The sequence below is a fragment of the Mesoplodon bidens genome, assembly GCF_964165515.1.
Source record: "Mesoplodon bidens genome assembly, chromosome: 8".
Classification (NCBI taxonomy): domain Eukaryota; kingdom Metazoa; phylum Chordata; class Mammalia; order Artiodactyla; family Ziphiidae; genus Mesoplodon; species Mesoplodon bidens.
Genome location: NC_138165.1, coordinates 51698168 through 51722831, shown reverse-complemented (window position 1 = coordinate 51722831; position 24664 = coordinate 51698168). Strand labels below are relative to the sequence as shown.

The following is a 24664-nucleotide window of genomic DNA, read 5'->3' as shown; positions in this document are numbered from 1 at the left end:
ATAATTTAGACTATGAATAGAGCGACTATAAATATCTCTAAAGAATTTACTACAGTATATGACAACTAGAAACTATCTAAAGAATTTACTACAGTATATGACAACTAGAAATTATCAAGTAAATAGTAGCTGAATACCAGACAATCTAGACTATCTTGTTCACAATATTGAATCATTCCTTTCACTTCTGCTTTATATTCTCATAGAGTCCATGGCTCTACTTCCCTTTGTTTATGCTGACCCTTAGAGTGAGGAGTATCTCCCTCATCCCATCTGTGATTTTACTGACTTACAATTGCTATGTGTGCATTTAATCCTTCCCTTCATTTGGTCATCCATTCAACAAGTAAAACTGGGACCACATCAGAAATAGGAGACTCAGTATTATGACTTCTTTGAATTCTTGGTGCATTTGATTTTTTGAAGTAATCACTTGATATGTGCAATCTGCTAACCTATACTGTTAGATATCACTTAATGTGGAGGAAGATTTGTTATAAGCAGTCACTTTGTAGTTATTCAACCTTGATTCAGTTTCCTACTGTTTCTCTTGCTAGTTGTGTGAACTTGAGTGAATCACTTAATTTGATTATCAGTTTCCTCAACTGTAAAATGGGTGGGATAATGGCACCTCATAGGGCTGCTGAATTGATTAAATATCACATTTACTATAACATCCTGGGCACATTGTCCGGCATAGAGTGTTCATCAAAATTTACTTATCATACAAGTGTAACATGCACATATCTTGGTTCACAAGTTTCACGTATTCAAAATAATGCAAATGTGCATTATAAACTGCAAAACTCCTTACAAGTGTGGGGGGTCATTTTTAATAGTATCTAGAATTGAGACTATTTCTAACACCTCATTAAATTCACAGGACTAGGGAAAAGGCCCTGTAATCAATAGGTGGTCAATAAAGGTTTCCTGTTGCATATGATAATGTGTTGATAAGACACCAGGCAGACCTCATTTAGCTCTGAACAAGCTGAGTCCTTAAGGTATGGGTCAACCAATAAAGTGCTCAATCACCCTCTCGGCCAGTGAGCACTAGCATCTCATAGTGTTTACTTTCCTTTGTTTATTCTTTCATGGCCTCTTATATGTCAATAACATCCTACTCTGCCACCAAAGATATTTTGATTCCCAGCAAAGAGTTTGATTCTTTTCCAAAGGACAGACAAACACAGGGTTATTTTCATGGTTTGAACATACGCTGGATATTATGACAGGTTACAGGGGCTAGGCTCAGATGGATGGAAGGATCGTGCTCTGAGCCTATTCACCTCTCCTTAGAGAAACTGTTGAGTGTGCTGGGAGACTAAAGACATTGTTCTGTGAGCTCTTGTTGCATGTTGATTTTAGAGGTTGCAGTCATGGAGATGCACAGCTCAGACCTTCAACAGAGCCTACTGCCTGGAGCAGAGTTGAGTGGAAGTCCTAGCTGTCCCCTCCATGAGAACACTGAGGCCATGCTTCGCTGGCTGCTCGCACAAATGGCTGGCATGGCCAGTGTTGGCCTGTTTCCTGAGACTCAGGACTTCTCCCTTTTGACGTGGCTGAAACTTTCTCAGAAGTGTTCTGTGGTCTGAGGGCCTTACTATATAATTCTTCCTTTCCTCTCTTTCACAGGTATCAGACCAGACTTATGATCTGAAATCTCTTCCCATCTACTCCTGTTCCCTTCCCTTTTATTCACAAGAAAAGTTTAACTCACTCCCCCTGTCAAATTTTGCATATCAAATCCTGCCTTGGCTTCCTAGGAGTACTGACACAGTTGGTAATATGTTACCATATTGGAAATACAGCTCTATTCAGTATGAATACCATACTGGCCTAATATGAAGCTCTTTTATCCTGTGTGCTCATGTCTCACAATCTGTGCCCTTGCACTGAACAGAATATGCCTATAGTGTCTGTCATGAAAGAACTTGTACATTTAATAGGAATCAGATTTAAAATTTGTATCTTTGTAGATGCATATTTATTTAATATGACTACATGTTTTTACACATTAACCCATCAATTAGCAAGTAATCTCCTTGAAGGCAGTAGTGTATCCAATTTATATCAATTTGTGCTTTCGCCTCTGACATTAAATACTTTTGATACATGACAAGAACTGTGTACAAAATGAATAATTCCATAATGGATCCAAGAATGATCTGTGAATATTCTGACCAAGGTTCAAATCCCAGCTGTGCTGCTTCCTGTTTGTGTAATCTTGGTCATGCTACTTTTGCCCTCTTTGAGCCTCAATTTTCTCATCTGTAAAGTGAGTTTTGTGAGGATGAAATGAGAAGGTATAACGAACATACAGTCTTTGGTACAGTCAGCCATCTACATATGGTATTAAGAGTTAATAAACTTCAGAGAAAATTAATGTTAAATATTGTTGTACACTGCAAGTTTCCCAATAAGCATATTTAATAGCAACATGTACTTTAACATATACAAATGAATTTACACAACTTTTCAGGATCAAAACTTTGAAGAAAGTTAAGTTAACCTTTATACTGGATTCTGCCTCTTAGTGCTTACTTAATATTTGTTATCCTGCCAAAATATTATTTATTAACATTAATATAATTTTATTTAATTAAGAATTATAAAATTATACTATAGTTTTATTTAATTAAGAATTATAAAATTATAATTAAAAAGAATTAGAGTTGTCTTTAATTATTTCAAAATGCAAACAGGATATAAGAAAGCTGATTTCCTGTCCTGCTCCTAGGTTCTTCAGAACCAGTTTTTTCTTTTTTTTTTTTAGATTCCATATATACATGTTAGCATACGGTATTTTTCTCTTTCTGACTTACTTCACTCTGTATGACAGGAATAAATACGTAGATGTAGAGAATGGACTTGAGGACATGGGGAGGGGGAAGGGTAATCTGGGTCGAAGTGAGAGAGTAGCGTTGACATATATACACTACCAAATGTAAAATAGATAGCTAGTGGGAAGCAGCCGCATAGCACAGGGAGATCAGCTTGGTGCTTTGTGACCACCTAGAGGGGTGGGATAGAGAGGGTGGGAGGGAGACGCAAGAGGGAGAGGATATGGGGATATATGTATGCATATAGCTGATTCACTTTGTTGTACAGCAGAAACTAACACATTGTAAAGCAATTATACTCCAATAAAGATGTTGAAAAATAAATAAATAAATAAAATATACTGACCCAAGTGAAGAAATTTACTCCATAAAAATAAAAGCACCAAAATATAAAAAAAAGAAAGCTGATTTCTCAGGTGAGTTTCTACTCTACAAACACTCATTTTCATATAGTCTTGCTTATCTTATGGTTTTTGTAGGCTTAGAATATTCGAAGTGAAGAGCTTGCAGTAATTTGCCCAAGGCCTGTTCTGGTGACTGTTATGAAATGGGAGGCAACGATTTTCCTTAGCTTACCTATCCCCCATATCTTATCTTCTCAAGGCTGGGCTCCTATGTCTGCCAAGGTTACAACTGGCTGATCAGAATGAGTTGCCATGTTGATATGTTAAGGGATAAGATTGAGGACAGTTCTCAAGGCCTTTCTTCTCTTTCAGGGTAAAGTACAGTTTAACAGTGACCTCCAGAAGACGAGGGCCTTGGTTTTGTTTTCTAACCTAAATATACTAAGTCTCTAAAATTTTTTCACTGTGTAAGAGCAAACCACTGGGGAATGTATTTTGGGTGTGTGACTACTTTTGTTAGCCCTGAATCATAGCAGAGGCAGCCACATCTACTAATCACATCAGGGTGAGCCTGTGGTTTTCACTCTGATGATATCGGAGCGTTTAATATTGCTTGGAAACACGTCCTAATTCCTACAGAAACTGGAGTTTTTGATAACTGGATCAAAAGACATGTGTGATTTCTGCAAAATGTCTAGTCCTCTATTCTGTAGTAGTGAAAACATGTTCTTCCTAAGTATCCATAATCTTTTACTTCTTATGGTATATAAGCCTGAATTATCAAAGAATTAATTAAGATGTCTATGAGTGATAAGCTGCAGTAAGGAAGATTCTGATTGAGGGGGTATTAACCTACCATGTAAACTTCTTGACAGCTGAGAAAAACACTGAACCAGGAGAAGATGTTTTGGTGTGTTCTCTGCATGGACACAGGATGAATCTTTAAACCATAGCAAATAGAAGTGATAACTTTCTGTGTTCACACATAGTTTTTTAACAGTGACTACTGACAAGGTTCTTTCTGTTAGCTAACCCAAATATTTTATGCTGCAGTTCAGGAGTATTTTTCTTGCTTCCATATATTTTAAGTACTTTTTGATTTATAGGAGAAAGAATTTTCACATAGTCCTTCGCCATCTGCCTTTAATTTGCTACTAGAATACCTCTGCCTTCCACTGATCTACTTCCTCTTTTATGGAGCTGCTTTACTCTGCCTCACCTCGTAACCCTAAATTCAATTCTAGCTTTGCTCTCTGACTAGCATACAGGAATGTTCATATGAATATACTTGATAACTCTAACCATTATGTGCAAACAGCCATCAAACCCTGATGATATTAGCTTCTGAACTTGCACAATTCTATTTGTATTTCTCCATCAGCAAAATCACCAGCTTAGAACACACTTTTATCACTCTTATCCAGAACAATGGGGTCTCTGAATTTCTGTTTTCCTGCCCCCCCCACTGATAAACACTTTTGAGCCTTTGCCTCCAGTTTATTTCTTTTAAAAATGAACTGTTGTATTAATACGTACATTACAAAACGCATGCCAAAAGTTGACAATTTTTGAAGGAGAAAATAAAAATAATTAGATATATATTTCAATCCCTTTTCTCTCCAACTGAATTGTCTTGTATTCTCCTTGAGAGAAATACATCCCATGCACTCCTTTTTGGAGACTATTGTCCTCAGGTATGACAGGAGTATTTTAACATGTGCCCTTCCCTTTTAATTTGTTCCCTTAAATTCATCTTTACTTAGCTGTCAAGGTGATTCATATGAAATGTGTACTTGGCCCTGTCACTCTGCTGTGTAAAGTGGTTCAGGGGCAATCTCTCCCAAGATGAAGTCTAAACCCTCTTGAATGATGCTTTTTACATCCCTTTCCCTGGCTGCCTTCCTATCTTAATCTTTCACTCTTCTTTACTGAAGACTTCCCATTTTAGTAACTTGAAATTGCTTGTACTTTAGGTGTATACATCTTACTTTACATCTCTCAGCGCCTTTGCTCATTCTGTTCCTTTTGCCTAGAATAAGACTCCTATTCTTCTTGACTCATCATTCAGACTCATTCTTTAAAATTCATCCCAAACATATCTGTTTCTAAGAATCCTTCTCAGGGTTATTTTAACCACTACCTATTAGAGACATAGGCAGATGTCCTATTGGGTTAACAAAGGCCTACTCTAAATGTTAGCAACCAGAGGGAGAACCGAAAAAATGCTGCAAAATTGAAATGAATAAATGTTTAATTAAATACTTAAGAACATAACATGTCATTATATCAGCCAATCAACTGCTACTGCAACCCAACTAAATATTTTATAGTGTATAAAAATTACATTCATTATGATGTGTGGCAGCATTTTAATAGGTTTGCTATGACATGGACTGGGACCTCAAAGACTAGTAGTGCGTTGAGACTACTAATATAATAAAATGTCCTTGCCCTTTTTGTGTTAGCATATGGTATGAGCAAATGTCTCTTAGATCACTTAGACTTTATATTGAAATGTTCTCATATGTCTATCTCTTTCATTTTTTCCAGGATATGGTAATCATCATTTTAGCATAAAAAGATCATATATCAGGATTTTTTTGCTCCTTAGTATTTTATAAAACAAAATGCTGAGCATTCAAAATTTTAAATAAGAAAATAAAATGAAATATTTCATTCATCTCAAGTATAAACATTTATAAACATATTATAAAGCACTAAGTAAAATTCAAATTTATAAAACTATACATACATTTTTATTCCAATATAGCAAATTAAAGTGATAGCTGAAAGATTATTTAAAATAACAAAATATACAAAAGGAGACATATGTATTAAATAAAATTGTGAGAAAATAGTTGATCTTTTAAAAATAATCAGTCTTATAGGATAAGACATTTCAGTGCTTGAGTTGAAAATGTGTTCATAAAAACGTTTTTTCAGTGGGTGAATTATTTCTAGATCTACACCACTTGGAGAAATATCAAGGAGATAAATATAAAGCTGAATATATTCCTTTAATTACTTCATCTATAAATAAAATCGTTTTTGTTTGATAATTTTGGAAGAGCACTGTAGGGAATTCCCTGTCGGTCCAGTAGTTAGGACTTGGTGCTTTTACTGCCATGGCTGGGGTTGAATCCCTGCCTGGTCAGGGAACTAAGATCCCACAAGCTGCACAGCACAGCCAAAAAAAAAAAAAAGGAAAAAAAAAGAAAAAAGAACATTGTAAACTTTTCTGCAACTTCATCCAACCCTTCCATTAATAGCCATATGTAGCTTTGTTTCAAAGAAAACATTTCTAGTGCATCTTTATTTCCTTTGTTTTCATTGCATTTAGGTGGAAAATTCAATGCAGGGTTACTTTATCATATTTGAGTTCCATTTGCTCAGAAATTCTTCGTGCCAGAGTAAGAATTTGTCAACTCTTATTTTCTAAGTCCTATAGAATGCTATCGAGTGTAATGAAATTTTAGAATAATAATTTTAAGTGAGAGTGCCTTTATAGCATTTGTGATTTTAATGCTGTATATACCTCCTGAGTAGAGAGGATGTTCATTCAGCAAGTGATTTCATCATAAATTGATAAATTTTCATTGATGCTGATCTCGAGAGTTTCTTATATTTGTTCATATATTTACTTTTACCAAAGAACTTGATGTTTTCAAATGGATTTGAATTACTGTCTAGCATCCTTTCGTTCCAATTTGAATGACTCCCTTTAGTATTTCCTGCAGGGCAGTTACTAGTAGTAATGAATTCACTCAGCTTTTGTTTATCGGGCACTGTCTTAATTTCTCCATCAGTTTTTCAAGGAAAGTTTTGCTATATATAGAATTCTTGGTTGACATTTTTTTTCTTTCAGTATTTTAAATATGTCATCCCACAGCCTCTGGCCTGCAAATTTTCTGCTAAGAAATCTGACAATTTTATTGAGGATCCCTTGTACATGATGAGTCACCTTCTTCTTTCTGCTTTCAGAATTATTTCTTTGTCTGTTGAAAGTTTGATTAGACCATCTTCATGTGGTCTTTATGAATTTATCTTACTTGAAGTTTATTAAGCTTCTTATCTTTGTAAATATATCCATGTCTTTTGTCAAATTTGGGAAATTTGGGCCAGTTACTTCTTTAAATAAGTTCACTGCATGTTTTTCCTCTCTATTCTCCTTCTAGGACTCCTGTAACGTGTATACTGGTCTGTTTGACAGGTCCCATAAGTCCTTTAGACTCTGTTCACTTTCATTCTTCTTTCTCCTCAGATTCAATAATTTCAAATGACTTGTCTTCATGTTCACTGCTTTTTTCTTCTGCTTGATGGACTTAATATTGAACTCCTCTTGTGTATCTTTCAATTCAGTTATTACAGGCATACTAGAAGATATGGGTTTGGTTTCAGACCACAGCAATAAAGCGAATATTGCAGTAAAGTAAGTCACACAATTTTTTTGGTTTCCCAGTGCATATAAAATTTATGCTTATGCCATACTGTAGTCTATTAAGTATGCAATAGCATTATGTCTAAAAGGACAATGTAATATCTTAATTAGAAAATACTTCATTACTAAAAACTACTAACCATAATCTGAGCCGTCAGCAAGTCATAATCTTTTTGCCGATGCAGGGTCTTGCCTTAGTATTAAAGACTGCTGGATGATCAGGGTGGTGGTTCCTGAAGGTTGAGGTGGCTGTGACAATTTCTTAAAATAAGACAACAATGAAGTTTGCAGCATAGATTGACTTTTCCTTTTACAAATGATTATTCTGTAGCATGCAATGCTGTTTGATAGCATTTTATCCACAGTAGAATGTCTATAAAAATTAGAGTCAATACTCTCAAACTCTGTCTCTGATTTATCAACTAAGTTAATGTAATAGTCTAAATCTTTTGTTGTTATTTCAACAATCTTAACAGCATCTTTACAAGGAGTAGATTTTATCTCAAGAAACCACTTTCTTTGCTCATTCATAAGAAGCAACTCTTCATTCATCCAAGATTTACCATGAGATTGCAGCAATTCAGTCATATCTTCAGGCTCCACTTCTAATTCTGTGAAAATTATCAAAATGCGGCGCAGAGACAAAAAGTGAGCAAATGCTGCTGGAAAAAAATGGCACTTATAGACTTGCTTAATGCAGGGTTGCCGCAAACCTTCAATCTGTAAAAATGCAATATCTTCTAAGTGCAATATTGTGGAGCACAATAAAATGAAGTATGCTTGTATATTTTTCAAATTCAGAATTTTTGCTTCCTTTGCTCTTAGTCTCTTACCCTCAAGTGTCAGTGGGTCAGTAGTCCCCTTATGGTTTTCACAAGTCATGCCTGTTGCTTCCTGCAGATTTTTCTAGCCTTAGATCTGTGCCACTTCTGTCCTTCTGTGCTCCAAATTGAGCAAAACATAGACCAGTCCCTCAGGCAGCTTGGAGATAAGTTAGAAAGTTGCAAGTTTGGCCCACTCTTTTCTTTCCAGGTCACTGAAAGGGACTGGAGACTGATTAGACTGCTGCTTCCCCCAAACTGGGTGGGGCAAGGGTGAGTTAAAAGACCATGAATTTCCTACCATTTTGTATATGGCCTTTTCTTGACTGGGCATTAGCTTGGTTGCTGTACAACTTTGATTTCCAGATTGCCTATAAAATTATTTTAGTCAGGTTCAAGTTTTTTATTTAGTGTTTTCATAAGAGAATGAGGGCCTGGACCTTCATGGTCCACCATCTTGCTGATGTCACCAATTTTAGAATTTTTAAAATACCATAATAGAGATTTCATTTGGAATAGTCCTGGTCTGAATTATTTGGCATTGACTAGTACAGTTGCTTCCTTGGACTACAGTTTTATCCTCTGTCGCTGATTTTTTACATGGCCTTTGATGTAGTTAGTCCAGTGGGGCTTCAATATCTTCCTGCCATGTTTGATTCCTCTAAAAGAAACTTTCAGAACCGTTAACTCTGGGCAGCAGCTCTCCTCTGGCCAGAGACTATTTTGAAGAATTTTTGTTTATCTTTCTGCCAACTGAAGAATAAAGAACCTGTTTAGGCAGAGACAACTACCTTCTTCAGAGGATTCTTCTCATCAGTTTGCTTTTCTGTGTGGGGAGGTATGGTCAAGTGGAGATAGGATGAGGTAGATGGGGGAGCTGCAAGAACAGATTAGGAAAAGGGCCTAAGTGGACTTTAGGTGAAGGTTTCAGGGATGGGGTTTGGGAAGGTCAGAGAAAGGGGAATAGTGAGCAATGTTATTGACTTATGTCCAAAATAATGTTATCTTGCCCATTCCCCCCTCACATTCTTAATACTACAAAATAATGTGATCTACCAAAAATATGGTATGACAATCTGATTCATCTTTACATTCCCAGTATCGAATAGGCTATATCAAGCACTTAGTTGGTGTTCAATATATGTTGAACTGAAATGGCAATTATCTAGTTTTAAAAATGGCTCTGAATGGTTCTTTAATATATACCTTTCCCACAAGAAAGTTTTTTATTCCCAAATAGTGTTACGTGAGCCAGCCTGTCCATAAAAATACAACAAATACTTAAGGTTAAAATGCATATAAGATATTTAAAAATGCATGTTACTTTCATCTCTGTGAAGTATGAAGGAGATTATGGGGATGAGACACACTATTTTTTCTTTGAGATAAAAATTTCTAATTCTTCTCTTTATTTTCTCTCTTAACAAACCAGTCAATCAGTTAAGTAGTTATATTGAGGATGTGTTTGCACAGGATTTTACAAGGTGCTATCAGACATACTAAAAATGTTATAACTCTGGTCCTAGGAGAACAATACATTATGCCTACTCTCATCTCATTAGGCAATGCCTTTATTTTTTCTAAATGGGACTCTATTATCTTAAACTTATTTTAGCTTTTGGTGAGTGAAATACGGAAGAAGGTGGAAGAATAACCAAATTTAATTTTCTTTTGAAAGGTAGCCTTCTGTATAGAAATGAGCCTTGCACTTGACAGCAGAAGATCTAAGTTCTAGTCTTAGCTCTTCTACTCTCCACCGATGTGGCATTATTCAAGGAAATTTGACTCCTCATTTCCTTATCTATAAAATAAGGATAACCACAGTTCCCTTATATACCTAACAGAATTTTTAGGGGGTCCAAATGAGAGGATGTGTGAGAAGATACTATAAAATGTGAATTCTTGCAGTAGTCTTTCCTTTGACCCTCCCTTTTGTTCTATTCTCTCTGTTGGAAGAAACAGACACTCAATAGATTGGGGGGCAGAAATTGACAGCAATGAATGCCCAAGGTTGTAGCCCATGGAGGGCATGGGTTGCCAACAAATTTTTATGCATTGGAAACACGAATGTTTGGAGACCTTGTGTGTGTGTGTGTGTGTGTGTGTGATATTACATCATATCCTTACTCTGCTCATAATCGTCCAAGGGTTTTTCAACCTACTTAGCATAAAATCCAGAGTCCTTCCTATGGCCTTCAAGATCCTTTCTTGTGCTTCAAACTTATTTTCCCCTCACTCTTCTCCATTCCTATGTCTTTGTTGTTTCACAAACATTCCAAGCCCATTCCTGCTCAGGGGCTCTGTATCTCTACTCCTCTTTCTGTAAGGCTCTCAATCCTGAGAGTTGCATGACTTAGACTCTCTCTTTATCCAGGTTTCTACTCAAAGATAACCTCTTCCAAGAGACCTTCCCTGATCATCTGTCTAAAATAGTATCCCCTGTCTCTCAAGTCCCATGACCCTACTTTATGTTTTTTTATAGTACTTAATTCTACCTCTCTTTGTTTTATATATACACTTTTTATTACTTGTATTGCCTACTAGAATGTAAACTCCAGGATGGCAGGGGCTTGCCTCTTATTTTTCCAGATCTATATTCAGTGCCCAGCACATTGTAGATGCTCAATGAATAATTATTGAATGAATAAATGACTGGCTGAATTAATGAACAAGTAGGAGTGTACATCCCATGAACACTACATAAGATTTGTTGCCAAGTCTATATTTTTAGAAATGTTAACTCCTGTTGTAAATTAAACACCTGATCACAGTTAATAGCACTTAGCTTTTCCCACTTTTTATAACAGTCCACTCTTTTGCTCTTACCTCAAAAGCCTGGTTGAATTCTTTTAAGCCATTGCTCTGAAAGCATTTGTATATTTTTCTAAAGCCATTTAAGGGGTCAGAAATAACTGTGCATGAAGCACTTTTAGCATAGCTTACAAAGTTAGCTTTTGCAATTTAGAATTCTTGTTAGATAACTCAATGTAGAAAAATGTATTCATTTATATCAGATTGTTTCTATCACAGATGATTTTTGAAGATACTTTTCAAGTAAGTTAAAATATGAAGTTATAGCAAAGTGACAAGACACAGATCTCTGAAAAACAGAAATCCAAACTGGGCTCATATGGAACTCAGTGGGCAGTTTGGCTGGCAACATCACCTTGTAGGCAGTTAGAGGCAACTCTATATATGAGGCAGTGGTTTGGTTGCTGGCACAGCTGTCGAGGTTGAGGAAAACAAAACTAATTGTAATTAGTGAGATTCCAGATTTTTGTGGTCTAAACACTTATGAGAGTAACTGCCCTAAAAGCAGAGGAAAAATTAGAGAAAATGAGAAATTATAGAGACCTTAGCACAGTTGTGTTGGCTCTGACTTGGCTACTACAGTACTGAGTTTTGTATTACTGCAGTAATTTTTAAGCTATAGGATATGGTAAAGTGTGCTGAGATACAAGGGCAAGGATCAAAGGAGAGAAGTCTATAATTCTCTATTAGGTAGACACTGAATGTTCATAAAATATGTAGTTAAACAGATGCAACTGTGTTTATTCCTTAGTTAAAAGTAAAACTATAGCAATGGCATCTGGAGATTTTACAAAGGGAGGAAGTCACCTTCAAAACTTATTTTAAATGTTTGTAGAATGAAAGGAGAGATATCATGAAAATATATTTCTTTTGTAGTCTGGGTTACTATCTTCTTAAATTTGAGAACAGTTTAATCCCAGGTTTGGCTAGGAAAATATTTACCCTAATTTTCTTTGTTTGATTCCTTCTTTTAACAAAGATAAATAACTTTGAAAGAAACATTAACCTGATATGCTAGGAAGTTACTTTCTGAGCTCTGATATAACAATGGAAAGCATTGCTGTGAGCCAGTCAGGTGCTGCCTGTGGAGATGTTTTTGTTTGTAGCACTTCACACATACTTATTCAATAAAGTTTTTGTTTTACTGACATTAGAAAATAGCGTACTGCATTATGCTGTGATTTTGAAGTGAGAGTGTCAGTGGGACTAGGGTAAAAGATTTGAAGTGGATTGAGGCTGAAAAATAAAGCTTTGTATTTGCTTATTCAGAAAGGAAAGTTAAATTTATGATTTTTTTACACTCCTGCTCCAACAACTGGAAAAACAAAAACAACCAAAACAACAAGAGAACCACAGCAAAACCAAACTTGTGTCTTCCTTGCACTATTTTTAGTGAGAGAATGTCATTCCAAGTATATTTCTATATTTCTTGAGGAAATAAGAAAATTGTCACAACTTCTTATGCCACAACTTATGACAGGCAATACATATTTAATACTCAATAAATAATATAACTCAGTCTAGTTACAACTTGACATTCTGAAAATGTAGTATCTATTGAAACAGGATAAAGTGATATCTACCACCCAAAACAGTGTCTGTTATTGTGATAAATCCAAATCACAAAAAAACTTCTTATTCACAGATGAATTTTGTACTTAAAGCTTAGACTTTGAAAGGGTAGGGCAACAGGCATGATAATAAACCTACTACAGTACAAACTAGCTCTAATTCTGCCCCTGGTGTTCTGATTTGGTGTGCCAGGGAACATCTGTGGGGCTTCATCTTCTTCATCTAATAGAATGAGGGGATTAACTGCAAAATTTCTAATGTCTTTCTGTTCTAACACTCTGTGAATCACATTGTTTCATAAAATAGGTACAGTAAGTCCCTGACATACAAATGAGTTCTGTTCTGAGAGTGCGTTCATAAGTCCAATTTGTTCGTAAGTCCAACAAAGTTAGCCTAGGTACCCAAGTGACACAATTGGCTATATATACTGTACTGTAATAGGTTTATAATATTTTTCACACAAATAATACATTAAAAAACACAAAAAATAAAACATTTTTAGTCTTATAGTACAGTACCTTGAAAAATACAGTAGTACAGTACAACAGCTGGCATATAGGAGCTGGCATCGAGTGAACAGGCAAGAAGAGTTGCTGACTGGAGGAGGGAGAGGAGGTGGGAGATGGTAGAGCTGAAGGGTCATCAGCAATGGGCAATGGAGGGAAAGCTGCAATTTCACTCACTCCTGACGTTGATGGCACAGGTTCTGGTTCCTTGCTGGATTTATCTACCCTTTTGAAAAAATGATCCAGTGATGTCTGGGTAGTAGCTCTTTTTTTCTCATTGTAGATGACACGGTAGCACTGGATTGCATTCTGAATGGCTGCTGCAACCTTCGTGTACCATTCTAGGTTTGGGGCTTGTGCCTCAAAAACTAACAGTGCCTCCTCAAGTAAAAAAAATCCCCTTGCCGTTTCCTGTGTCACGCATCTCTTCGGTTCTTCAGTTACTTCTTCTTCCTCTTGTCTCTCTTTGTCCTTTCTCTGGGCCTCCAATTCCATCAGGTCTTCATTAGTAAGCTCCTCGTGTTGCACAGCAAGGAGTTCAATGAAGTCGTCCTCTTGCAGATCTAGTTCCACCTTCTTGTTGAGGGTCACTAAGTTGCTGAAGATCTCATTGGACTCCTCATCCACATCCTCAAATCCATGGAAATCGTGAACAACCTGCAGGCAAAGGTTCTTCCAAACCCCATTCATGGTGAAGGCCGTATCGTCATGCGGAGCAAAGTCAATGTTTTATGGCCTTGTAGATGTTATAGTCCTTCCAAAATTGTCACAGGGTTGTTCCTGATTCATCACTCACCTTTACTGTCTGATGAAAAGTGTGACGTAAATAATATTTCTTGAAAATCACTATAACTCCCTGGTCCATAGGTTGGATGAGTAATGTATTTGGTGGCAGATGCACTATTTTGATGTTGGGATGAAAGTCGTCCATGTATGGGGGGTGGCCCGGAGCATTGTCGAGCAGCAGAAGAATGTTGAATGGGATGTCCTTCTCCAAGCAGTATTTCTCTACCTCTGGGATAAAGTGGTGGAAAGACCAGTCCTGGAAAATGGCCTGTGTAACCCAGGTTTGGGGTTACTCTTCCACACAACAGGAAGAGAGCCCTTGGCTATGTTTTTAAGGGCCCTTGGGTTCTCTGAATGATAAACTAAGAGAGGCTTCAGCTTCATATCACCGGAAACATTGCCATCAAACAGCAGAGTTAGCCTATCCTTTGTTGCTTTATAGCCTGCATCAACTTTTCCTCCTTACTGATGTAACTTTGGTCTGGCATCCTTTTCCGGTACTGTCCTGTCTCATCCACATTAAAAACCTACTCAGGTAAATATGCGCTCTCATCAATAATTTCTTGAAGTGTTTCAGGAAATTCCTGGGCAGCTACTGTATCCGCATTTGCTACCTTGCCACTTATTTTTACATTGTGAATGTTGGCTCTCGCCTTGAACTGATGAAACCAGCCATGGCTGGCATTAAAAGATGCGCCCACTGATTCTTTGCTGTGATTCTTCTTCAAGTTTTCATAAAGTCTTTTAGTATTCTCTTCAATCAGCCTTAAGCTGAGCGGGACTCGACTCTGATGCTGATCTTGCGTCCACACGTTGAGAAGTTTCTCCATCTCCTCCATCACTTCTCCAAGCTTCTTCAATATTATTGTTGACATCATTGGCACAGCAGACTTCACATGTTCCATGATCTTGTCCTTATTCTTTAGAATTGTGTCTATGATTGAACTATTCATATTATAAGAATGAGCGACACCTACCATCTTTTTGCCTTGCTCCACTCTCTCAATTATTTTCACTTTTGTTTCCATCATTATCGCTTGGCGCTTCTTAACAGTACCAGCTACATCACCACTGCCTTTACGCTTGCTTCCGGACATCCTGGGCTTGAAATAAAGATACTGTACTACTGTACTCTATACAGTACTGTACAGTAAAGTACACAAAAGCACAACCACTTTTAGAGGATGCATGCACCTGACAATGTAAGCCAGACAAGTGAACTAACTTAGGTAGCTAACGCACGTTCGCATCTTTGAAATTTCGCAACTTAAAGGTTTGTATGTAGGGGACTTACTGTAATTCAAACCCCATGGCAGGTCTTTTAATAATATGTCAATAGAATTTTGTTCTTCATGTTTGTGTGTGTGTTTGTGTGTGCGTGCACGCTCATGCATGTGCAAACAGCTTGTAGCCTGAAAGTTATTATTCAGTAAATTTAGAGTTAAGATATTATTGACTTTTGCACTCATGGAAGGGTGGATGAATGTAGTTCTTCTAACAATGCTCCCACAGTCTGTTTTTTCTTCTATCATAGCACTCATGTTATTTGGTAGTTATTTTATATGTCCTTGTCCTCTATTAAATTTGGCTGATTCCTTCCATTCATGACATGATACAATTTCTCCTGTTAAAAAACAAAATCCAACCAAGTAAATTTAAAGATCAATTGGCTTTATTCAGTGATTCACGAATCAAACAGCATCCTATCTAGCAAATGGAAGGGAGCTCCAAGGTGCTACAGAAAGAGAATGGTTTGTAAAGGCAGAAAGTGAGTGGGATAAGGAAAAAGAGTATTTCAGGCAAAGTCACCTTCCTTTGGGAGATGAAAGGGAGCTATCTGGCAGATTACCTCAGTTGTGCTGACCAGGACATTTCAGACTGACTGGTTAAGATTGCATTCCTGGGGAAGTTTGAAATTGCGATTAGGTCAGGTATTAAGTCTTGATGTGGGATGTGGACTTAGCACAAGTGACTCCATTTTGGGCCTGTTGTCCCTTTTTTAACACTCCCACATTGAAAAATAATTGACCCATGGTAATACTCATCTTATATCATTCTTTCTCTTCAGATCCAAGAGTAATATTTCATACTGCTTCACTACTTACCTTCCTTATTTTTCTCATTACTAATTGAGTCACTAGTCATTTAAAAACAAAAACAAAAAAACAAACCAAAAAACCCTTCTCACTGGCATTTGTCCCTGTCAATTACACCCTACCTTGTTGAACTTAGTTCCAAGGCATTCTCAATATTCTTTGCAGGCTTCCCAACTTGCAGTGAACATGAGACTTTGTTGTTTTCTGGGAGTTGAGTCTTGACCTCTTCTCTAACATTTTCTCCCAGGCTTCTAATTCATACTTGAGTTCCATAACCATTAGCTAACCTCTGTGTTCCAAATTATCCCCTGTAGTCAGGTCATTGATCCTGAACTCTACCTGCCTTCTAGTTAGCTCTACTCAGATACCTCACTATCACTTGTCTCAACATGTTCAAATAGAACCAATGGTTTTTCTTCCCCAACATGACGAATCAGATATCTATAAGCTTACCAGGTTCTTTTCTCCAAACCCATTGATAGTACTTTAGTTTAGACTTTTATCACTTCACACTAGAGCTAGTATATTTGTGTTTTATCAGTATTCTTTGTTCAATTTTTTCCCTTCCCATTCAACCACCACAGTGAAGTCATAGAAATTATTTAAAACTAGAGATATGACCATTATTTTTCCATATTTTACCTATTTAAAACCTTTCACTATTTGCTGTTGCCTTACAGACAAGTCCAAATATCAGGGCATTACAGACTCTTTCTTTTCTGTACCTACTTTTCCAAATTCATCTATTGGACATTCCCGACTGGCTCTTAGAAGCTGCCCCATAGGCGTACATACTACATATAATTCTCCAGACATGAAGTGCTATTTTATATCTATATCCCTACACTGTTTATTTTCCCTGGAGTGTCCTTTACCCATGATGATCAACCTGGTGAACTCCTCTTTATCCTACAAGACCCAATTACATGAACCTTTTGTGATATTCCCCATAAGCACAATTGATGGTTATCTCCTTGAGTTTCCTGTGCCTGTTTCCCCATACCTTGTCCAGACCTCATTTATCTTCTGTTTTTAACCATTTTTAATTTATATCCAAACCCCCTGTACCTAACACTCTTCCTGATAAATAATAGTTACTCAATACATGTTGGGTTAAACAATGAACCAAATAAGCATCCCAGCAAATAGAGAAGTATGATTAATAATGCAACAATATTTGCTGAGGATTTTGTGATCTTTTCTTGAGGCCCTTTTCTCCCCATAAAAATAATCTGTGAATAAAAGAATAAAGCAGGGGATAGTTGGTATTAAAATCTTGAGGAATAACGTGGCTGTTGATTGGAAAAGATCAAGAGGAGGAAGCTGGAGTATTTGGGGCACTTCTGAAGGGGAGATGGAGACCATCTGGAGAGGAGGATGCTGCAGGAATGAGTGCCAGGACATAGATAAAAGTGAATGGAAAGGAAATGGTGGCTGAACAACATCAAAGAGGCAACTCTACTGCAGAACTGAACAAGTAACTGTGTATTCACTCTGGCAGAGATACAAGTAAGTGGCGTTGGACAATGTATCCTGATGGTTATGACAAGGACTAAAAAATGGGGACATAATTTGGCTTATGACAGCTTCCTTCAGTGTGGCTGGGCTTACGTGCTTAGGACAAAATAATACAGAACAACAGGTTATGTTCTGATGTTTTCAATTTATCTTTATGTGAAAATGTTTCTAAATGTGTGTTTTCTACTTTAAATAACACTGACTTAAACTACTAATTTAAAGTAGCCCCTAGTAACATGTTTAACACTTTTTTCTTTTTAGAGAAATTCATCCAACTATTATAAGTACATTAAGAGTGTTATTTAAGATGATATCTCTCTTTTCTGAAAGCAATCATTTGCATGTTTTGCTATGCATTTTTCTTAGCAGAGCTCAGGTAGACCTGTGTGTGGACAGGAAATTCGTTCATGACTAAAACAAGACACTGTATTTGTTTGACTTACGAGAAAAGTCATAAATGCAAACATCTTCTTCAACCATTTGTTTACAATTAATTGCTAATGATAGATAGAAAGCTTTGAGAACAACAGGAAGTAAAAATAATGTAGGAAGAAAAAAGAGAAAAGAATAGTGTTAATAATAACAGTTGCAGATGGTTAGCGTTTTCCCAGGAAAACATTGTTTTAAATTTCTGTTAAATCTTGCCAGATTTCGGGAGGTTGTTTGATCTTAAGTAGAACATGTTGCCACTACTTCAGTGATAGTAAATGCTGCTGAAACATTTGCAAAATAAAGATCAATACAATGGAAATGCATGAACTTATATGTTTAGGTGATAAATCCTTAAGTGCCATAAATAAATTACTTTTTTTTTTTTGCGGTGCGCAGGCCTCTCACTATTGTGGCCTCTCCCGTTGCAGAGCATAGGCTCCGGACGCGCAGGCTCAGCGGCCATGGCTCACGGGCCCAGCCGCTCCGCAGCATGTGGGATCTTCCCAGACTGGGGCATGAACCCGTGTCCCCTGCATCGGCAGGTGGACTCTCAACCACTACACCACCAGGGAAGCCCATAAATTACTTTTTGTGTGGTTACATTTCCAGAAAATCATGTTAGATCCTTCAAAGTATTCACGCAACATCCATGATCTGAGTTGTGACATTTCTTGGATGGAATAAGAATTACCCAAAACCCTTTCAAAATGCATATGTACATATGTATTTTCCTTTATATACGTGCAATTAAGTCCTTCCTTGTTTTATAAACAATGAAAACAAAACCAAGTAATAAAAGTCAGTAATTAATATTGGTGGTGATCTAGATACTGAGAGACTTTAATCGTGTAGTTGAAAGGAAATGTTTCAATATGTTCTGGAGATGCTTGGCTGACTCAGTACGTCGTTTCACATAGTGGTGAAATGGTGATCGGTTTACTGTTGTGTTATAGTCGGACAAATTTGGCTTTTTATTTAAAGAATTTTAGAAAAAGATGTGATAACTCTCCATCTCCAACTTGAGGAGCTGTTAATCAATGAGAATATGGTACCAAAACTAATTAGTGTTCATGTGTGAGTAGTAACAAATAGCAAAAATGGAAAACAAAAACACAAACTCAGGGGCTTCCCTGGTGGCGCAGTGGTTGAGAGTCCGCCTGCCAATGCAGGACACACGGGTTCGAGCCCTGGTCTGGGAAGATCCCACATGCCACGGAGCAGCTGGCCCCGTGAGCCACAATTACTGAGCCTGCGCATCTGGAGCCTGTGCTCCGCAACAAGAGAGGCCGCGATAGTGAGAGGCCCGCGCACCGCGATGAGGAGTGGCCCCCACTTGCCACAACTAGAGAAAGCCCTCGCACAGAAACGAAGACCCAACACAGCCATAAATAAATAAATAAATAAAAAGAGCTGGTGACACGTACGTGCACCGAGACAGTGCGAATTGGAGGAAAAAAAAAAAAAACCCTCAATACGTTACCAGAGTAATTCAAGGTAAACTACAAATAAAGGATAATTGAGACAGCACCCAATTAAAAAAAAAAAAAAAACACAAACTCAGCAACAAAAAAACACTGCCCAGTAATCTTTTGGCTATTAGTATAGTGCTTTCTATTGATAGGAGTAGAGGGTGGGTATTTTGTCACCTTTCACTGTAAGACAAATTCTACTTTGGCCTATTTACAAATTCAAATAAAAACAATAGGTTAGTACTGTGTATGGTTTTGGACACTGATTTATTAAAGAGTATGAGGAAGAATCTAAAACAACTTTAAAAGCTGTTTTAGAGTAAGAGGGTTTATTCTACAGAAATTCTTTGGAAGTTGTCCCTCTTGAATTTACAGTCACAAATTTATATTCCCTTTGTGATCTAAGTGGAAATGATCCATCTTCTGTTCAAATTACTGGTCAATATGTCAGTCAGATCAAATGCCACTTCTAAAATGCTAAAAAGTGCTTCTGAGGAATGGGAGATTTCTTTAACAAGACATAAAGTGCTTTTTAATCCATTTCTTACTTGTTAAAAGCATTGTGATTCTTACAGATTGTTCTATCATGATGTGATGATGTGGTTTTAATCCTTTACGAGAAGGGAAAACACATTGTGGAATTCTGAAATAAGTTAAGAACTGAGTCCGGGTAGCCTCCTTAATAGAAGCCCTACCCCAAATCTGGGGTAATAACATAGTCCTTCTGGAAAAACTGTGACCAATGAAATGGGGAAGATTTTAAAGGAAGACTATAAAAATATTTGAGAAATTCTTTTTTTTTTAATGAATTAAGTTTTTAAAACTTGCTTTTGACTTTGAAAGAATTTGGTTTCTCATATTCTAAATCAAGTCTACCAACTCCAAAATACCAAACCAATGACAGCCATGGGAACACCATGAAAAAGCAAAGATAATATTGCCTCGTGGAAAAGAATGTTTTATTTTTCATGTGAAAGTTAGTTACCTCTGAGAGTAAGAGTGAAATTACCAGTCTTTCCATGTTTCCAGTTACCTCATTTATTCCAGTATTTGTTTACCAGTCTTTCTTCCCATTTGAGTATAATGACCACATCTTTGATTAAATTGAATTCAATTCCACTCTTAGCTAAATGTTAGAGGTACTACAATGAGCAAAATCCTAATAGTAGTGGGAAGGGATAGAGACTGAGGTTTGAGGTAGTGCCAAGGTCGTATGGATCTGCCTGCTGCATGGGGAATGAATTGGAGAAGGGCAAGTAGATTACATACCATACTATTGTACTCGTCTACATATGGCATGATGGTGGCTTGGATGAATGTGGTCATATTGGTGATGGAATTGGAATTGAAAAAGATTTCATGTGTAAAGTTGTAAGACATGTTGAATTGGATATGGGGGAGGAGGAGAGGGTGTGATAATGAGTGTTGCTTTGTATTACTCAGTAGTTGGGAGAGAATATTGAAAGTGGATGAGGTTGAGGGTGGAGAAAATGGGGATAAGAATAGTAATTTAGCTTGGGGCATTTGGGGCATGTTGAATCTTTTTTTTACCTTTATATTAAGACTCCATTCACATAGTCAGGTCTCAGTAAAAGGTAAATAAATGAGTGAATTAGTGAGGATATGATCCACGTTTATATATTTATGACATCATCATGGGAAAAAACAAAACAAAATTCTACTTTTCTCAACATGTCATCACTCCTATTTAAAGCCATAGAGATATTTCATCATGGAGCCTTTCTCAATTAGAATTTATATATGATTCTCTCAACAAAGTAAAAAACTGAATTCTCTTTGCTTCTTGTCTTTAAAAAAATATCTTGTTTACTGTCATTTGATTAATGGCCCATATATGGAGGTTACTTCTTACAATTGCCAATAGTCTAATAGATCATGATAAGCACTTAATTTTGAGTATTTGGGTTCAAGAAGTTCCAGGCATGAGTAGAAAAACTTATATTTTTTAGAATTTCCTTCTTTCTTCCAGGGAATGTGTGGTTTTGCTTTATGAACCTTACAAGAGCCATCTCTCCTTTATCTCCAAGCCCAGTAACTAATCTAAGAATCAAGAAACTTGACAGCATCCTCCTATCCCCTGTCCTCACCCCCACCCATGAATTCTCTTTTAAACAAAAAATGAATCTAAAAACTACACCAAATATATTTGACCAAGGTTGGAAAAGAATGTTAATTCTTTGGTTCTGTAAATGCTAGCAAAATAACTGAAAATGTGTGGTAATTATTTGAATACTACATTAAAGAAACCTGATTTGAAGATCCAGGTTGTCATTTCCTACTGAATTATGTACAAGTTCCTTGGCATAGCGTTTAAAGCTTTCTACAGCATGCCACGGAGTGACTTTTCTAACTTTACCCTTGTCTAATCCTCTCTAAACCTGTGCTCCAGACAAACTAGACTTCTTTTTTTTTTTGTCGTACGCAGGCCTCTCACTGTTGTGGCCTCTCCCGTTGCGGAGCACAGGCTCCGGACCTGCAGGCTCAGCGGCCATGGCTCATGGGCCCAGTCGCGCCGCGGCATGTGGGATCTTCCCGGACCGGGCACAAACCCATGTCCCCTGCATTGGCAGGCGGACTCTCAACCACTGCGCCACCAAGGAAGCCCCCACAAACTAGACTTCTTGTCATTCCCTACCTTTCCTAGTACTGTTCTCTAGACCCAGAATCTTTTACCAGGTCACTTCCCTTCTTGCTTTTCATTTCCTGACCATCTCCTATTCAAAGCTCTCAAAATTTTGATTACTTTTTTCTTTTAAGGCATATCTCAAATGCTAGCTTCACCTTATCCGTGCTTTTAAAATTTTTCTTAAAGCATTTTTAATAATTGGCAGGCTTATCTTATACTTTAACCTTGTAAAGTGCCTACTCATCCCAGCCTTTCTTATCGTGGTTATTGTAGTGACTAGTGCATATCATGTAACCAATAAATATTTTTTAGTTAAGTTGAATCATCTCCACTGATAGTCCCTTTTTACGTTAGTTAGGCATTGGGAAATTATTCAAATCACGAAATCATCTTGTTTGCATAGACAAAGGCTCTCCCCATTATATTGCCTCATTAGGCCTCATTCACCAAACATGAGTTGAACACCTACTAATTGCAGTATTCTGTGTTACTCTGTCCTGGAAACAGGACCAAATATAATTACATAATCATGTGTCAGGAAAAATAATTTCTTAAATAAAATAATTAGACTAACTTGATATCAATTAAATCTTGTCCAAGTAAAGAGTGACTATTCAGCTTTGTTCAATCTCGTGTATGCTGATAATGAGAGTTAATCCTTCCACTTGAGAGAAACAAATAACACATATCTAACCCATTTATTCAATAACTTTCTCAACCAAATTTATAAGTGAAGAAAAACTTTTCTTCTCAGCATCTTGGTTGTTTTGCAAAGACACTCCCAAGGATCTCGTTTCAGGGTCCCAGATTTTAGGTATGTTTCTCAGGATTGGTTATAAATAGGGCAGAAGTACAGCTGAAGTCTGGAGGCAGCAAACAATTGTGGAAAATCTGTGAAGTAATGTTGTCCTTGCAACATTTTCCAGCCTACTTTTCAGGACCCATGGGCTGCAGATAAGCATTAGGTACGTGTCCAAAACAAACTAGTGTTTTTAAGACATGGTCCATCCTTGGTGTAACTTTCTCACAAATAACTAACTTAATAAAAATATGCTCCTTATTCATCATTCAGAAAGTTAGGTGTGCGCGAACAAACTGGGTATGTGTGATCTGACAGTTCACTGTTTTAATTTAAAATTTCCACCCAGCATTGCGTTTACAAAATGACTGCATGATAATACGTAAGCCAAAAAAGTATAAGAAGTGCATTATGGGTAGGAGTTTATTTCTGTTATTCTTTTGAAATATTCAGCTGGTATTAAAAACAGATCTTTTGAGCTAGAACAACAGTGGTACAGGTAGACTTCTTACTTTTGGAAAAGATCTGGTCTTTAGCTTATGGGAACCGAGCTGAAGCAGATGTGAAAAGTTCAACTAAAGGAAGAACAGATTAAACGCACTTTTGTGGTTGAAAAACCAAAACAGATGTTATTATTAAACCACAAAAACCTGGGTGCATTTAAGTAACACTAGGTGTCTGAATTTTAAATATGTATTTGAAATAATTAAAGCATTTAAAGCTACACAGACTTGTGTGCCACTAAACTCTTAATCTTCAAAGCAAGGAGTTTGCATATTAGAAAAAAAAAACCTTTCAGGAACATTAAGTCTCTGTCATTGTGCTTGTCATCTAAAAATGAGAAAGACAGCATCTGACAATGAAAAACAAAGCCTTTTGGTGATTTTAAAATTATTTTTTTCCAAAGCATTTTGAAAACATTTATTTACCTAGTCTTTTATTGTCTTTACAGAGAAACTCAAATATCTAGAATACTGTTGTTACAATGTAAATCTTTGAGAAGGGAATCCAGTCACAGAGCAGAATTAGGATGATGCCAATATATGAATTCACAGACCATTGGTCAACTAACTGGAATGCTTCCCCCACATGTGACGGCCTCTATCATGGGATATAAAATGGTGTGAGAAAGAAAATCCAAATAGGAATTGTCCCCAATGGCATGACAACTCTTTGATTTTTAATTTTGGATTTCTTAATAACTTTATGTTCTAATATGCCACCTCATCCTCTTCAACTCAAAGAGGCTAGAAGTCTGAGTCCAGAGGACACAAAGACCAGGTGTTATCCTGTGAAAAATCCTGTGCTAGAGGAAACCCAGCAGAGAGAGAGGGTGGTAAAGGACAGGTAGCAGTGATTTGATTAATAGTTTGATCATTAGTCAAATTTCATAGCCTTTGATCATTAATCTAGATATGTTTCACACATTAGGCCAAAAGGGATGTATTCAGCTAAAATGGACATTAAGGATATAATCTTTCACCTCTATTTGGAAAAATGAGTGTTACATGATGTGGGATGATTTAGGAGAGAGCTGGGAGAATGCCAAGCTTCTGTATCATGTAATCTTCAAGTGCTGGAA

General features: G+C 36.9%; 1 protein-coding gene across 1 annotated transcript; it reads right to left on the bottom strand.

The window, feature by feature from the left end:
• Positions 1-14648: 14648 nt before the first annotated feature.
• LOC308621311 (tigger transposable element-derived protein 1-like) lies at positions 14649-15152 on the bottom strand (the record flags this gene model as incomplete). Its single annotated transcript, XM_081241750.1, has 1 exon — positions 14649-15152. The coding sequence occupies one exon, from the start codon at positions 15150-15152 to the stop codon at positions 14649-14651; it is 504 nt and encodes a 167-aa protein (XP_081097876.1).
• Between the last annotated feature and the right edge of the window lie 9512 nt (positions 15153-24664).